Raw genomic sequence first — 16,811 nt, forward strand, 5'->3', positions numbered from 1 at the left:
AAATAGGGTATTATACAGAGAGGGAGGGGATATTGAACTGTAAATTACACTTGTCCCTAAAGTTCTATTCGATGGCTTAAAAGACTTTCATTAAATCTTGATAAGATTTTCCAAATCTTCCGTGTCCCAAGTTTTCCACCAATAATTTATCAGGGTTTTTACATAAGTTTATTCAAATTGTCTTATCCCTTTAGATAATTGACTGACTATTATAGTACATTAACTTTAGCACTATTTATACATTCATTAAGTGTTTTGTTTAAGTCAAAACAACATTTTTTAGATTGGTAATAGTCATTTATCGCATAGTATTATTAAAATTATAAGATCATCACTAGTTTTAGTTTTGTTAAGCCCCAAGTGGTCAAAGTCATTTTTATGATTTTTGTCAAAAATTGTCTCACAATACAATGATATACATCATATTTCAGTATTGTTGAGAACGTGTTCTAATCCAGCGGATATTAATCGGTTTCGAAGCCATAATGGAATATTGACTCTAATTATTGAAATTTCTCATTAGGTTTGGCAAGTACACAAACAGTGCCAATTCTAAAGAATGTCAATATTGGCAAAATCCTTGTCAGCACCAGTGGGAAAATCTTAAGAAATTATCCCCCCCCCCCTTTAAATTTATCTTTTAAACCCCAGTGTAGTGGGATTCGTTTTGATGCTAAAAGATAATAGGGTTTGCAAAAGAAATTCGTACATTTATAATATTAAAATTGTGCAGCTTATGTAAATAGTAGAAAATGTTATTCATACCGAATTAAAATCGCAATAAGCTCTAGTTTTGGTAAATAAAAGAACAGATCCTGTTCTGCAAATAATTCAGGAGCTAAGTGGTAAAATGTCCTATCTGACTTACAACGTCTCCCCGGGGGTAAAATTTACTTTGTCTGTCTGTCCGTCAGTCAGTCTGTATAGCTATGGGTTAATTCAATTTTCTGAGCTTCTATTTAAGATGACTGCTATACCAATGACCTTCCATTTTATAATTTACTTTATCCGTTGGTTTATTAGTCATGCACGGAAGATAAAAATTTTAAGGCAACCATAAAACATTTATAAAAGGTATTGCGATAAATTTTTTTTGGGTGTTATAAAAGTTAAGACTTGTAAAATATATAATTGTGCCCCAATATTTCTTCAAAACTTTGTGGCTTCAGCTTCAAGAACAGATTTAAATATTAGTATTACATATCAGGGATAAGTCAATAGGCAATAAATTTAGATACATCCCTTTTGATGATTAATAAGAGTATCCCTTCCGTCGATCAAAATCATTGGTAAAGGATTGGACACTACTACGTTGAAACCAACCAATCAAAGTTAAAGTACCCAAAGTTTTAAAGCTAACGAATGAAAAGGTGGTTATAAAACTTTGGGATCCAGTGTAATTCTAACAATCTAATGTCCCCTGCCTCCATGATATGTAGTGGTTTATTATCGTTTAATAGCAGAGAACTAAAGAGATGAGACAATGGCCGATAACTTGATGTACATCCCCAAAGATAATACACAAAATTATCCCTTCTGTAGATGAAAATTAGCGATAAAAACGTTTGAACACTTAACTTCATGAACCAAATTATCAAAATTCAATAAAAGTTCTAAAAGTTGTTAAACCAACTAATAAAAAAACGTTCGGAACTAGTGTAATAAATAGCCCATTGTCCCCTCCCTCCCTGATTTAACAGTATGGTCTAATTTAAAGAACTAGTCCAATATGTGAAATTGAACTCTAGGCCAATGTTCTCTTATTTAGTGTTCTTCCAATCTAGAAAATATCTAAAGAAAAAATTATTCTTTTAAAAGTTATGTTATTACAAATTTATCATTCTAAAAGTTTATTTATTTTATTTTTGCTGATAAATCTTCATCCCTAGCTTCTATAAGATAGATATTTGAAGGAAGAGGGAGGCAGCAAAAAAGTAGCCTAAAACCATCCAAAGATTGGGTTTTCATTAAATAGCTTTAAACATCCTATGGGCTAAGTGAAGATTCCATAAAATAGAGAACTCAATCAGGTGAGACATCTTAACAGACAAACAAAAAACCTTACTACTTTATATGGTAGTACTCATTACGACAATATTATTACTTATTAAAATTTCTTAGAGCTTGTAGATAAATAATCCCCCACCCTCCACACCCACATGGCCTACAAAAAATATATATTGGTTATAATATAGGCACACAACCAATCTTGCCTATTTCTATTCTTTAACTTCAAGGTACACGGTGCAATGGAATAAATAATAAATGAGTGTCCCTGTTATGTAACAGAGTATATCAGTCTAACAGCGAAGGATAAATAGCTTGGATAATAAAGAACAGAAAACTGTTATATAAAAACAAGGATGACAACATCCATAAAAGCGAAGCTCTGAAAAGGTAGGACAAACAGACATTAACACTTGTATAATGTCAGAAATAATTAATCAGAATGCGAATGTATAAGAGTCAAAGCAAAATTGTAAGTAATTTTTTTGAAAAACTGCTTGATACAGGATAATAATTATGGACATACTTACATTTTTAGGACTTGATTATAGAAATGCTTCGCTTATAATATTGTACTTTTTTAACCTAGGAATCAGTATACCAAAAATCAGACCAATCGGATAATTAGGTCACATACAAATTTGTTGTTAAAAATGTAAAAAAATCAACATGTTTAAAATGGACGTACTGACATTCTGGTAATGATTATAGAGTTGCTACGCTTTCTAACTCGTACCTAACTATTACAGGAATCACCATGCAAAATTTGAAATCGATAGGACAATTCTAACATGCCTAAATTAACGAAAAAAGCTATTTAAAAAAGTAAAAAAATCAACATGTTTAAAATGGACGTACGGACATTTTGGTAATGATTATAGAGTTGCTACGCTTTCTAAATCGTACCTAACTACTAAAGGAATCACCATGCAAAATTTGAAATCGATAGGACAATTCTAACATGTCTAAATTAACGAAAAAAGCTATCCGTGACGGACGGACGGACGTACGGACGGACCGACCCTAATTATAGAAAAGCTTCGCTTTTAAAAAGGAAATATTGGTATGTACAAGAAACATAAAAGAATCGGTTAAATATACGAAAAATCCGAAAACATATAAACTGAAGTAATGAAGTATGTTGTAAACTATTACCCTAGTTATATAATAAAATATAATATTAATGTAAAATAATAGAAGAGGTTAAATAACCGTGTGTCCCCTCCCGTAAACCCTGTGGCGACTATTAATTGGGTCTTTGAACATCAACCAATAGTGTCTGAAATATTAACATAGCCAAGTCGCTACAAAAAAAAAATCAAAAGTTATTTGCTAGCAGACAAAAAATGTCCCCAACACTGGATCCAGGTAGTTATCTTGGTTAAATATCTATTATTATACATTGATTTCTTTAATAGTTCACTATTAAAGAACACTTTGTTATTGATAATGCTTTTACTTTCAAAAATCTTATCATTATTATTTTTATTGTTGTTGCTTCGATCATGTTGGTATATGCCTATTGATATGTAATTGTGGAATATAATTACTTTCATTACATTTTTATTGGATGGTTCTATCCAAAAGCTACCAAACATTTCAATTTGATCTTCAAAATTTATAATAATGTTTATCATGTTTGGGGTTGTATATAAAAATCTCTTGTATTATCCCTGTTTTATGGAAACCCTGGAGAAATGTATTGTTTCTGCAAAGGTGTGTGTTCAGTCAGGGATATAAAGGGATAAGACAATGGTCGATAAATTATTATCCATCCCCAATGAAAAAACACAAAATTACTCCTTCTGTAGATTAAGATTAGTGGTTTAAACGTATGAACTCTCAATTTAATGAAACAATCAAAATTCAATACAAGTGTCCAAAGTTGTTTACCCAACGAATAAGAAAACTTTATTATAAAATTTTGGGGACTTGTGTAATAAATGTCCCCTCCCTCCCTGGTGTTCAGTCCATGGTTAAGATGTAAAGTATTCTTACACAACAACAAAAAAATTCAAAAAAAATTGAATATCATGAATATGTACGACAAAACCAGCTTCTTCGTTTTCTCTCCATGATCTTTAAGTTCTAATAACAAGGATGATAACATCTATAAGTAGCAAAGCTTTTATCATAACAAAGAAAGAGAGATAATTAGCAAACACTCTAAGAAGCCTATAAAAATAAGATTTACGTATTGTGAAGCATGACTGACAAACAGAAGGACAAAAAAGTATACACTTTATGAACATATGTCATAGAAATCTTTACTGAAAAATTCAGCTGTCTATCTTCCATAGCTTTTGAGAAAATAAAATATTCCCAATGGCGTTACAGACTGACTGATAGACAGACAAATTGAATTATAGATTGCCTTCGCTACTAAAAATAAAAGCTAAAAAAATTTACTCGATTTGATTAATTTAGATATTGGTCCTTCTTTGAGTGCCAAATATGCAAAAAAAAAAATCTAGCTTTAATGCATCTCTACTACACATATTATACAGAGAGGGGTGGGACATTGGACTGTTTATTACACTAGTCCTCAAAGTTTTATAATAATATTTTCTTATTCGTTGGCTTAACAACTTTTGGTGCTTTTTCTTGAGTTTTGATTGGTTGGTACATTAAGTTGAGTGTCCAAACCACTAATTTTAATCTAAAGATAATCTTGAGTATCATCATTAGGAATTTACATAAATTTATTGGCCTTTGTTTTATACCTTTTGATCCTTGCACATATTGTAACAAGGACAATACTAAAAGTAGCCAATAAATAATCTGGCTTATAAAGAGGAAAGATTTGATGTAACACATAAACACATTAAATGTTAATCCAGAGATAGAAATGTAAAGGCGACGGAATACAATTTTATCATAGATTGCTTTTTTATTGTAGAGCTTTTTTTCTCTCAATGTCCTGTTATTGCATTATTTTAGTATTCTTTTAATACAAAGTGTCTGCCTATATAGAGAGAGGGGGGGACAATACACTAGCCCCTAAAGTTTTAAATAATGTTTTCTTATTTGTTGGTGAAATCTTTGGCGAATTTTGATTGGTTAGTTCATTAAGTTTAGTGTTCCATCGTTTCAACCACTATATTTAAGCTACCTTGAAAAGGAGAAACAGTTCAGTGTTTAGCAAGGACTAGCGAATTCGCCCCCTAGAAGCCTCTAGTGGCTCTAAAGGTGGAAGGGAGATATCGTTTTTTAAAAAAAGTAAATTTGGGGTGTTAATATTGTTCTAGTAGGGTAATTTTCCTTGGAAGAGTTGAAATATACTACCATAAAATAGTTAAAAAATTTCCCTGGACCTGTAAAAAGCTTCATTGTAAAGATGAACCATATTGGTTCAGTGGTTTGAGAAATTCTTTGCAAATGACTAAAAAAAGCTTACTACTTTACATAATAGGATAGTCTAAAACGGGATATATAACGCAATTCAAATGTGTTTGAAACAGTACTCTATTTATATACTCTTGTGTTTAAGAAATTGGTCCAAATGCAAATTATTAATCAATTAATGCACAGACCTAAATTCACTAACATGCCATAGGGATGGAGAGGACAATAGCAAATAAATTTAATCAACAACCCAGTCTATCTTTGATATCTATACTGTCAAAACTGACGACACTTTAAGGGGTTTGTTGGCTATATGGCTGACATAACATCAAAATGCTCTTTTTAAAAGCGAAGTTTTTCTATAATTAGGGTCGGTCCGCCCGTTCGTCCGTACGTCTGTAACGGATAGCTTTTTTCGTTAATTTAGGCATGTTAGAATTGTCCTATCGATTTCAAACTTTGCATGGTGATTCCTGTAGTAGTTAGGTACGATTTAGAAAGCGAAGCCACTCTATAATCGTTACTAGAATGTCCGTACGTTCATTTTAAACATGTTGATTTTTAAGGTTTTTAAAAGCGAAGCTTTTCTAATTAGGGTCAGTCCGTCCGTCCGTAACGGATAGCTTTTTTCGTTAATGTTAGAACTGTCCTATCGATTTCAAACTTTGCATGGTGATTCCTGTAGAGGTTAGGTACGAGATAGAAAGCATAGCAACTCTATAATCATTACCAGAATGTCCGTACGTCCATTTTAAACATGTTGATTTTTTTTACTTTTTTAACAACAAATTTGTATCATATAAAATTATCCTATTGATCTGATTTCTTACATACTGATTCCTAGGACAACAAAGTACAATACTATAAGCGAAGCATCTCTATAATCAAGTCCTAAAAAATAAAGTATGTCCATAAACATTATCCTGTATCTAGCGTTTTTCAACAAATTTTATTTATAATTTTGCTTCGACTATTATACAGGGTGGGGCAAATAAGACCGGACAAATTCTAACTTCTAAACAAATGAACATAAAATCGTCAATTTTAAAGATTTTATTGAATTTTAAAAATTGGCAAGCAAAATAGGTATATAACTATTAGATTATTCAATAAAATCGCCGCCAGCCTCAATCACCGCCTTTACCCGCCCCATGAACCGCCCGCAGGCCCTGGTCACCATGTCCCTGTCCAAGCTGGCGAATTTCTCCTTGATGGTGGCAATGAGGGAGGTCTTTGTTATATAGGCACGTCTATTGGTGCATGCTTCAAAGTAGCCCCAGGCCCAAAAGTCCATTGAATTAAGATCGGGCTGCTGGGAGGCCCCATTTCCTTAGGAACGTGAGTAACCGCAGGATCCAAATTCACCCAACTTTAACGCTAACCTTTGACACGGAGGCTTTTATTTGGACCACAGTTGAGCTGGAACGACGTTCTATACCTTTTTGGAAATGGCATAAAGATTCATCTAGGATTGTCAGCGCAATCCATAGTCTAAAATGAGTTTTTAAGTTCCATGTGGGTCTCTAACGTCGAGAACCGAGAAATTTTCATGATTTCACACAATTTTTGACATCTTAAAATCTGCCACGTTTCACATTGCCGGAGTACTACAGCCAAGCCACTTTATATAGAGAGCTCTAGTCTTTTCTAGTGTCTTACTTATGCATCTAACAGTATCCCCAGCAAGTTGCATAACTCTACTTATCTACAGATGGGCTGAGATCCGATTTAGTTGGCTCTAGTCGAGGATCCAGATTATTCCACCGGCGCATTTTGAATCTGCCTTGTTGAACGGCGCATTTTGAATCTGCCTTGTTGAACATAAGCGCGGCCAGCTCGGAGTACGAGCCCATCTTCGTCCAAAGATTTTTTTATGCTATAAGGTAATTACCTAAGCTTTTTATAGTGGAGTCAAACGTCCTGATTGGTCGTAGTTTTGGCGCTATGGCCGTTTAAAGTTTGTCCGGTCTTATTTGCCCCACCCTGTATATTTATATTCTGATTATTCAGTTCTGACACTATACAAGTGTTAATGTCCGTTTGTCCTATCGTTTCAGTGCTTCGCTTTTATGGATGTTGTCATCCTTGTTTAAAATAAATTAATAAACAACATTTACGTCAAACATAAGGCTTCAATAAATAGTGGTCATAGCTGTAAAAATATATCGACAAAAAATGACGATTTTTTGACAGTGTAAGTACTATTTCTGACATCAATATTATAGAGGTGGAATATTGATTTAGCGTTCATTGCCATATCTCTGTAACCATGCTGATTTGCATCCTTTCGCATTAGATAAGGAAATTTTGTACCTTGCATCTATTCATGTAACTAAATTTTTGCGGTTTTTTACCATGTATGATATATACATACTAGCGTCTACGCCCCTAGCATCTATTCAAAGGACCGACAGAGGCTAGAAAAATAGATTAAAACCATCCTAAGATTTCAATATGAAAATAAGATAACCTAAAACCATCACAGGTGCTATAAGAAGCTTACCTGAAACGGTTCTTTAATTGTTGAGATCTTAAGCTTCAGACAAAAAAAAACTTACTACTTTATATATTAGAATAGGATATCAAACATTGCTTAAATACAGGATGCTTAATATGATCATACTAACATTTTAATACTTTATTATAGAGATGCTTCGCTTCTGACATTATGTCTACCAAAGTAATTCTACCATATCCTTAGAATAAAATAAAAGGACCTCTTTATATTTTTCTGTCTTTGTGTAACGAAGAATCTCGCTAACCGCTGAACCTAACTGTTGCAGGTATTCTCATTGTTTGAAATCTAACATGCCTGAATTACCGATTAGAGCTTTTTGTTACAGAATAACATACCGAAGTAGAAACCTTAATCATGAAACTAAAGATATTAAAATATAACTTTATGTAATGCTTCTTTGATTGTTTTACTTTACGTTGAATTTAACTCCATATTTTCACAAATCTGTATCTGCTCTGTTAATTTACTATTCAATTACTTTTGTGCAAAATTTATATTATCCCAGGGCAGGGATCTAAAGGGATAAGACAATGGCCGATAAATTGATGTACATCCCAATGATAATACATAAAATTATTCCTTTTGTAGATTAAAATTAGTGGTTAAAACGTTTGAACACTCAACTTTTTTTAACCAACCAATCAACATTCACTAAAGTCCCCCAAAGTTGTTAAGCCAACGAATAAGAAAACTGTATTATAAAACTTTTGGGACCAATTGTAACAAACAGCCCTTAGTCCCTTCTCTCTTTGATATTATCTACTTTCACTTTGTGTTTGCTCTGAGTGCACCTCTATCCCATGTGTCCCAAATGCAACTAAATTGTGTCGGAGGTAAAACAATTTCTCCGCGCTATTTAACCATCGGAGGAGTAATATGTTCATGCTATGCCGCTGTAGTTTACATTACCATAGGAAAAGAGAAAAAACTATAAATAATTGGTGTAATAAGTATTAAAACATAAAAGTAAATAGATAGAGGGGGCATTAGCTATATGTAACTCTTTTCACAGAACTAGGATCCTGTCCCGATTTAGAATTTGGTATCTGAAATCAGCTAATAGCGTCGGAAATATAAAAAAACAGCCAAGTCAATACAAAAGATCAGACAAAAGAGAAATGCCAAGAAAAAAAGATAAGATACCACAAGATTTCAATAAGAACTGAACTGATTTAGTTCTCCTTTTTTTTGGAAGCTTAAAATAAGACCCGGGTTGGCTTTAGATTATTATATTTCTAGATTTAAGCCTTAGTTTTACGTTATTATTCCCACTTCTTACACCTTTAAATAGAGAGCCCCTAGGTGCTAGTGGCGCAAACACTATGTAATTTAAAGTAACACATCTTACTAAAATTGTAAAAGAAATGTTCCCATGATACGAAAATGTTCGTAGTCATTTGTAATCAATTTTAATGTTTGACAGATGTATCTGACTGCTAGTTTTTGGCAAATTACTAGCAGGATTGGACAAACATCCTCAGATTGTCCTAAAATGTGATGGCTTGCTCACACTATCTTGCCAGATTAAATATCCAGAGGTGGTTTCCTTTTTTAAAAGTTAGGGTCGCTTAGTGAGGCAAAATTATTTTCGTAAAAAATCCTCCAAAATCACATAAAAACATATAAAAATTGAACAAAATCTTATGGTAATAACCCGTTTATGATTTAATTTATTTTTTTTGTAGATTTTTTATGCGATTTAGAGGATTTTTTACAAAAATAATTTTGCCTCACTGAGTGACCCTAATTTTTAAAAAAGAATCCACCTCAGTTATGTTGGAAGAACTGTATCAGCAGATCGCTTATAAGCCTTATTAAAATCTGTATCACATGGATCTTACATTTTATAAAAACGACCTTAATCATTATAATTGATTTACAATATACAACAAAGATAATAATTAATAAAAAAAACTGTTTTTGTAGAATATATTGTCATTACATATTTTAGTATTTAGTGTATGTTTACAATTAAAATTCTCATATAATGAAATAAAATATATATACTTCTTCAATAAAAGCAGATTTACTACAAAACTAGAACTTAAAATTTATTAATATAAAATATAAGTAGTTATTTATAGCATATTAATTACAATTTTTATCATATTACAATTTGCATTATGATTTACAAAAAATTAAAAACACCATAAAAACATTTAGGAGGTTGAATCCATTTTTATAGAAGAAGATCTGTAATATGATTTCGGTTTTGACCCTCTCAAAACGTATGATTCCTTTTTCCCCTCTCTTGGCTATGATATCATCAAGGACGATATGATTTTTGTAATCTACCCTTCCAATTTTGCCTCTTTTCGTGATGAAATCACTAAGACCAATACGCTGTTTGTAATGTACCTTTCCACTTTCAAAAGAGACGAAACTGAAATGGTGGATTACACTTTTAACATTGACATAATTGAAATCATACATACTGTTTTTAAATTATGTTAATCGTAAAAATGTATAAAATACTATTAATTATTAAAAAAAATGTATGCAAAATAAAACAGTAACTAGTATATACCATTACTGATATTTCGATCTAAATGAGGAAATCAATGTTTATGAATTCGCTAGTATGTAAACATGAATGTACCATTCCAGTTTCATCTCTATTGAATGTGGAATGTTACTTTACAAAAAATCATATCGGCCATGATGATATCATTACCAAGAGAGGGGAAAATGGAATCATATATTACGTTTTTAGAGGGTCAAAACCGTAATCATAGATTATATTTCTGCTTCTATAAAAATGGATTCAACCTCTTAACTGTAAAATAAAGTTAAGTTATATATCTTTTAAAAATAATGGCACAATTTTTCAATTTCAAAGAATATAAATGTGTATATAATACTAGATGTATTATGAGTTAAAAATGAACAATTGATACTAATAACAACTTGGTACATGACTAAGCTACTAATTATTCAAATTTTCCAGAACATATATTCTCTAACATCAACAATATCTTGTAAAACCACCTTTGATTGCTGAAGCAGTACTGTTAGTGTACCAACCTTTGCCATAAGAATCAATAATTTCTGCGCCCTGCCTATAACTTGGACAATAATAAACCTTCCCCACAGGACATACTTCCATCCAGCTGTTTATATAGCTTTGAGCATTAGGTTTTGACATCTTCTGTTCAAAATCAAAAATCAAAACCAGCTTTACTTTGACCAACACCATCCAAAAATGTTGATCAATAATTGAAACAGTATGCCTGTCAAGACAAATATACTCAATGGTTTCCATGTTATTGAGTATTAGTTTTATTGCTAGACCAAGACTTTGTTTTCCAAAGATACTAAGTTTACTCAAACTTGGCAGAATCATTTGAAAATCAGTCACCAGCGGAACAACAGAATTGATGATAAGGACCTTCAAAGTTGTTGCACACCTAAATAAAATAGTTTGATGATTGGATAATCTTAATTTCTAATAACAAATTATATTAAAATAGTTGCTTCGCCCCTAGCCTCTAGGGGCTTCGCCCTATGAGGTAATGGGAAGTCAACCCTCCTATATAGAATTACTCTTAGAGCCATAGATATTTTCAAAAAAGTTATTCTTTGTCAAATTACTCTGCAGTAAAAATAAACCCAGGTTGTTCGCCGTATATACAAAAATTTCAATTTGTGAAAATAAAACCCAGGTTGTTCGCCACATACACAAAAATTGTAATTCATAAAAATTAAACCCAGGTTGTTTGCCGTTTACACAAAAATTTCAATTTGTGAAAATCTGACCAAAAGTTTAAAATACTGTCAATAATTTTCAATTTATTTGATAATAAATGAAAGGGGGGGGGGGGAGGTAGAGTTTTGTGTTTGGTCAGGAAATTTGAAAGAAACCACCAAACAATTTTATTTTACCCTAGCTCAAGAAATTAACATATTAAATAAAAAAACTTTTAACGTTTTACCTGGATAAAATGCTAAGTAGCAGTGAGTCTGATTCTCCAATATAGAGAGCTGTTAGATTTATCAACTCTGGCCACTCAATGTTCTGTAATGTTGTCTTTACACCATGAAATCCAAGACTGGTCAGCTGATCAGCATTACTGTAGATAAACGGTGTGTAAAACTCCAGATAGTCAAATCTTATGGCAAAACTGTTCAATTTTGTTAGTTTATAATCTTCCTGTGATAGGGTCTTGATAACAGTGGATATGTTGAACATTTCTTGAAATTCCAGATACTCCAAGGAAGCTCTACAAGCATAGATTAAAGCAAAAGCTGTTTCTGCCCTTACTCTCTTTAACGTAAGTCTTTCAAGGTTGGACATTGGGGTAATGACATCTAACTTCAAGTCATTCAGATTTTTGATGAATAAAGTTTTTAGGTTTTCTGCATGGTTCATGATGAGTGACTCATAGGACATCTGATGTGCTGAATCTTTACATAGTATAGGTTTAGCAAAATCAATACCTTTGAATGTCTTATGCAATGAGAATGGAAAAGCTAAAAAGAGACGTTCCATGTTTGGAAAATTAATGTGGTGCCAAAAGTCTTCCTCTGTATTGTGACTTAACCACAGTTGGTAAATATTGGAGGAGTATCTGACTAAAAACTCTTTCTTTTTCGCCTCTATATCAAACTTTTCTACACTTGAATTAACATCAACTTTAAGTCTGATTTCTGAGTGGGTAGTTGGATACTTTTCCATCATTGTAATCAGCGTTCTGTCCACAAAAGCAATGTTTTCTTTCATTATCAATGGAAGTCTGAGAGTTTTGAATAAGCTTGGATAAAGATCTGATACTTTCCGATCAAACCTGTAGAAATATGAAATGATGAATTATTGCGTTCATATATATTATATCATTATAAGGCTCAGGTCTACTTAAAATGCTTTAGCTTTTAAAAATCTCCAAAGAAATGGACATCATGGCATTTAAAAAGGGCTCATTAGTAGTTTCAATCCTATTAAATGAGAAGGAGCTTTTATTTGAGAACAAGGACAATTATGCTCATCAGTAGTACAGCATTGTCAGTTAATCAAAGCTTGGATTATTATTTCTAATTAAAACTTACCAAGATGAAGCAAGTCTCATATTTTTCTTATCCTTGAAAGAAAGAAAGTATAGGATCCTCTCAATAGCATCGTCAGGAAGATCCATTATAGGGAATACATCTTTTTCCTTATTTTCAACAGAAACTGCCTCCTATAAGTAGGCAAATAGTCAATTCTAAGATTGTTGTATAAAAAATAGAAAGAAATAGCAGTTTCCCTCAAAGTTAATAGTCGAGCACAGAAAACCCACCCCTATTTCAAAATCAAAAGAAAAATTGAGTGGGCTGAGAAGTTTTCATTTGTTTGTTTTTAACTTTAGAGTCAAGTTAGATTAGGTCATGTTATAACTTGTACTGGGTCTCCCCGCAGACATAAGGAAAAGATACAATTTCCATTATTTTCAATTTTACTTAAAAAGGATAAATTACATCTTACAGTGCCCAAAGGCAGTTTGAAGGAAAGCATCAAAGAATCTTTTTATAGTTATTATTGTAAACCACCAACCTCTTAAGAGAAATTACATGGTAAAATGTAACTACCCCCCCCCCCCCCCCACACACACACACACCTCCCGTTAGTATAAAACTATTTGGGTTGGTGTGTCCAATAAGAGATATAAGTTTTCCGGAATTTTAATGTAGGGAGTAGATTTGAAATCTGCATCAAATTTTAAGGATTTTTTATAAAATTCGTTTTTTGTAAAATTCTTTATCTAAAAGCGAAAATACATTTTAAGTTAATTAATTTTGACCAATAGGATAGGTGGATTTTAAACTACCTGCGCTCTAATTGGTTGAATGATGTACGACATCCAATCAGAGCGCAGATTTTTTAAATCCACCAATCACAGATGCCAAAATTAATTAACTTAATTTGTATTTCCGCTTTTAGATAAAGAATTTTACAAAAAACGAATTTTATAAAAATTCCTTAAAATTTGATGCAGATTTCAAATCTACTCCCTACATTACAATTCCGGAAAACTTATATCTCTTAGTGTCCAACACCCACCTCTCCACCCCTCAAATTAAGGCACCACCAATATAGAAGACTGCTAGGGACGTTGTCGCTTGTCAAACAAAAATGTACATTATTTTAGCCTTTTTCCAAAATTTGTGTACATCACCCCCGCCCCACCACCCTCTGGAAAAGTATTCGATTACCTACCTGATATTTTTGTTTAGCTTCTTTGACCTGAACATTTCCCATATTTGAAAAACACTGTAGTGTATACTGAAGAAAAAAAATGAACAAACACATTTTAAAATGGCTAAACATTTAAATTTAAATCAAAATGTTAGAGAATAGGAAAAAATAAACAGCTACAAGAACGATAACATAATAACGATAAACAGGCGGACAAATAACAGTTGTTTTAAAAATTTAGTACAGTCCTTTTATGGATGTTTTCATCCTTATTCAAAATAAACATGTAGTGAGTTGTGGTGATGTTCATTAATCGGGAAATCTATCTTTAATAAGCCATGTTTATCACTGTTCCCATGCGTCCGTAGTTAGGCGTTACAGAAACGGACATAAAATAGTTTTTGAATTAGTTTGCTAATAAAGATAAAATGAAAAAAATATTTGTTAACTGCAATATAATTATAAGTGTTTTTAACTTAAAAGATCTAGGAAAACTGGATATTTTAAGGCCTAAAATGGTTTAGGTTTTTTGGAGAATAAAAATATGGTTCTTAAGACATTAAAATGCAATAATCAACAGGAAAGCTTCAATAAGCATCACCTTGTATTCTTATGAAAAACTTACTTTAACACCAGACTCGTCTCAATTGCGCAATATACATAAATATTTTTTTGCAATTTCTATAACAGCACAGTTAAATATTTTGGTAAAGTAAAGAAAAACTATTTATCAAAGTAGTAAAATGCAGGTATCTAAAGAGAAAAGACAATGGCTGATGAATTGATGTACATCCCCTATGATGATACACAAAATTACCCCTTCTGAAGATTACAATTAGGTGTTAAAAACGTTTGGACACTTAACTAAAAAAACAAACAATAAAAATTAAATAAAAGTCCCCAAAGTTGTTACATCAAGAAAACGTTACTATAAAACTTTGGGGACTAGTGTATTAACCCCTCCCTCCCTGATTTAACTCAAGCTGGCCCTTTTTTTCTATCCATATATGAATTTTTGTTCTACTTATGAACGTTGTCGTACTCGTATATTCTTTTAATTCATTAAATAGAATTATAAGAGAATTAGTACCTTTATTATTCATTGCAATATGATTTTAGTTATCTTAAAATTCTTCTTTAAAATTATTGTTCACTGCTAAGTACCACTCCTTGTAATTTAAAAAAAACATGTTCTGCATAAAACAAAACGTAATTCACAAATCGAAAGAAGTTAATTCTGAAGATTTTGATAATTAAGAAGATTATATATCGCATCATATTTTAGACAGTTTTCTGCAGATTGTAAAATGAAAAATTTTAGTATAAATTCAAGTTTTGTTGGATCTAAAATTACAATGGCCCGGCCAATCCTAACAGGTATTGCCACTAAACTAATTGGTTTCTGAGCTCTATTGGAAAAGTATTAAAAGACCTATTTGTATAGTAGATTCGCTCTAAAATGGATTTAGAATATAGATGGATGTTATGAATGGGGAAAATTGTCGTCAATTTAGGTTGCTATCATTGACATCATTTATTGGTCAGATCGTTAATTTATTAGTAGGAGAGAGAATGGGGAAAAGGGGGTGGGGGGAAACGTTATATTAACCAGCTACAAGTTTAACTTTATTAGAGAACATGAAAATCTGGTGTAACATCTAAGTAATAATATATCCATTGCTTCTAACAATACATATGATCCTCAGTGGGAATTCATTTTAACGCTTAATTTTTTAAAAGATTTTTCCTACCTCAAAAACCTATCTTTTCGATTTAATGTATGGAATATCTTTGATATTTTAGGCATGTTAGAATTGTGCAACAGATTTTTTATACCCTCTTGTAATAATTAATTACGATCTAGAAAGTGTAGCAACTCTATAAGATTAATTATTACCAGAGAGTCAGTATGTTTAATTTTAAAACTTGTTGATTACTTAGATATTATGACATAATTTTTTATGTTAAAAAGGAAAAGGAAATTAAATTAGTTTTACCCAACGGACTGACGGATGGTCGGCCGGACTGATAAAGTGAATTATAAAGTAGCTTTGTTACTAAGAAGAAACAAAACTTTCAAAAAATCTTTTTTTAATAAACAATAATTTACAAAATTACTAATCCAAATATACATACATATATGATATTCATTAGAACCAAAATACATTAATAGTTCCAAATGTTCCAATTTGTTGCGGATATAAAAAAATACAATTATGAGATAAAAACCAGTTTTGTTAGACCCTAGATGCCAAAGGCACGTGCTAACAAAACTGATTTTGATATTAGGGTTTTTTTTATTTCAATATTAAAAAAAATTTGCCTGTAGCATGATTTTTACGAGTTGCTTTGAAACGGCTCTAATCCACCGGATATTAATCGGTTTGAAAGCCATACTGGAAAAACATTTAAACAAATCCAAGGTTGGTTTTAAATTGACAGAATTTTAATTTCAAGTGTTTTATAATTTCATTTGAAGACAAAATCCAATAAAATGGCAATCCCAGCAACAAACAATCATAATACACCGAGGACAAATAATATTCTTTGGATACAAACTTGTAAAGTAACCATAGGATTGTTGCGAAGAAGAACATTGGAGCAATTGGGCCTATTGTAGTTTCGTGCTTACTATTTTTGTTTTCTAAATTAGTTGTTGGCTCATTCTCAATTGTTATTTTAACATCACTTTGAGTAGTCTCTTGTTTGTCCAGTGTACTTTCAGGTTCTATCCAAGCTTCTTTTGCTCTTGGATTAGCAACACCAACTTTA

At 31.8% G+C, this 16,811-nt stretch overlaps 2 protein-coding genes across 34 annotated transcripts in view; one reads left to right on the forward strand and one right to left on the reverse strand.

The window, feature by feature from the left end:
• LOC145313990 (ubiquitin-conjugating enzyme E2 N) overlaps positions 1-16,811 on the forward strand; it is a 257,338-nt gene that overhangs the window by 76,862 nt on the left and 163,665 nt on the right. The window lies entirely within an intron of this gene.
• LOC145313973 (uncharacterized) lies at positions 9,789-14,534 on the reverse strand. The gene is made up of 4 exons (XM_080153641.1): positions 14,061-14,534; positions 12,914-13,044; positions 11,803-12,654; positions 9,789-11,277 (listed from the first exon to the last, which is right to left on the reverse strand). Exons 1-4 carry the CDS (start codon positions 14,169-14,171, stop codon positions 10,836-10,838), a joined length of 1,536 nt encoding a protein of 511 aa, XP_080009767.1. The 5' UTR covers positions 14,172-14,534; the 3' UTR covers positions 9,789-10,835.

Source organism: Acartia tonsa, chromosome 3, assembly GCF_053477335.1.
Source record: "Acartia tonsa isolate MP-2025a chromosome 3, ASM5347733v1, whole genome shotgun sequence".
NCBI lineage: Eukaryota > Metazoa > Arthropoda > Copepoda > Calanoida > Acartiidae > Acartia > Acartia tonsa.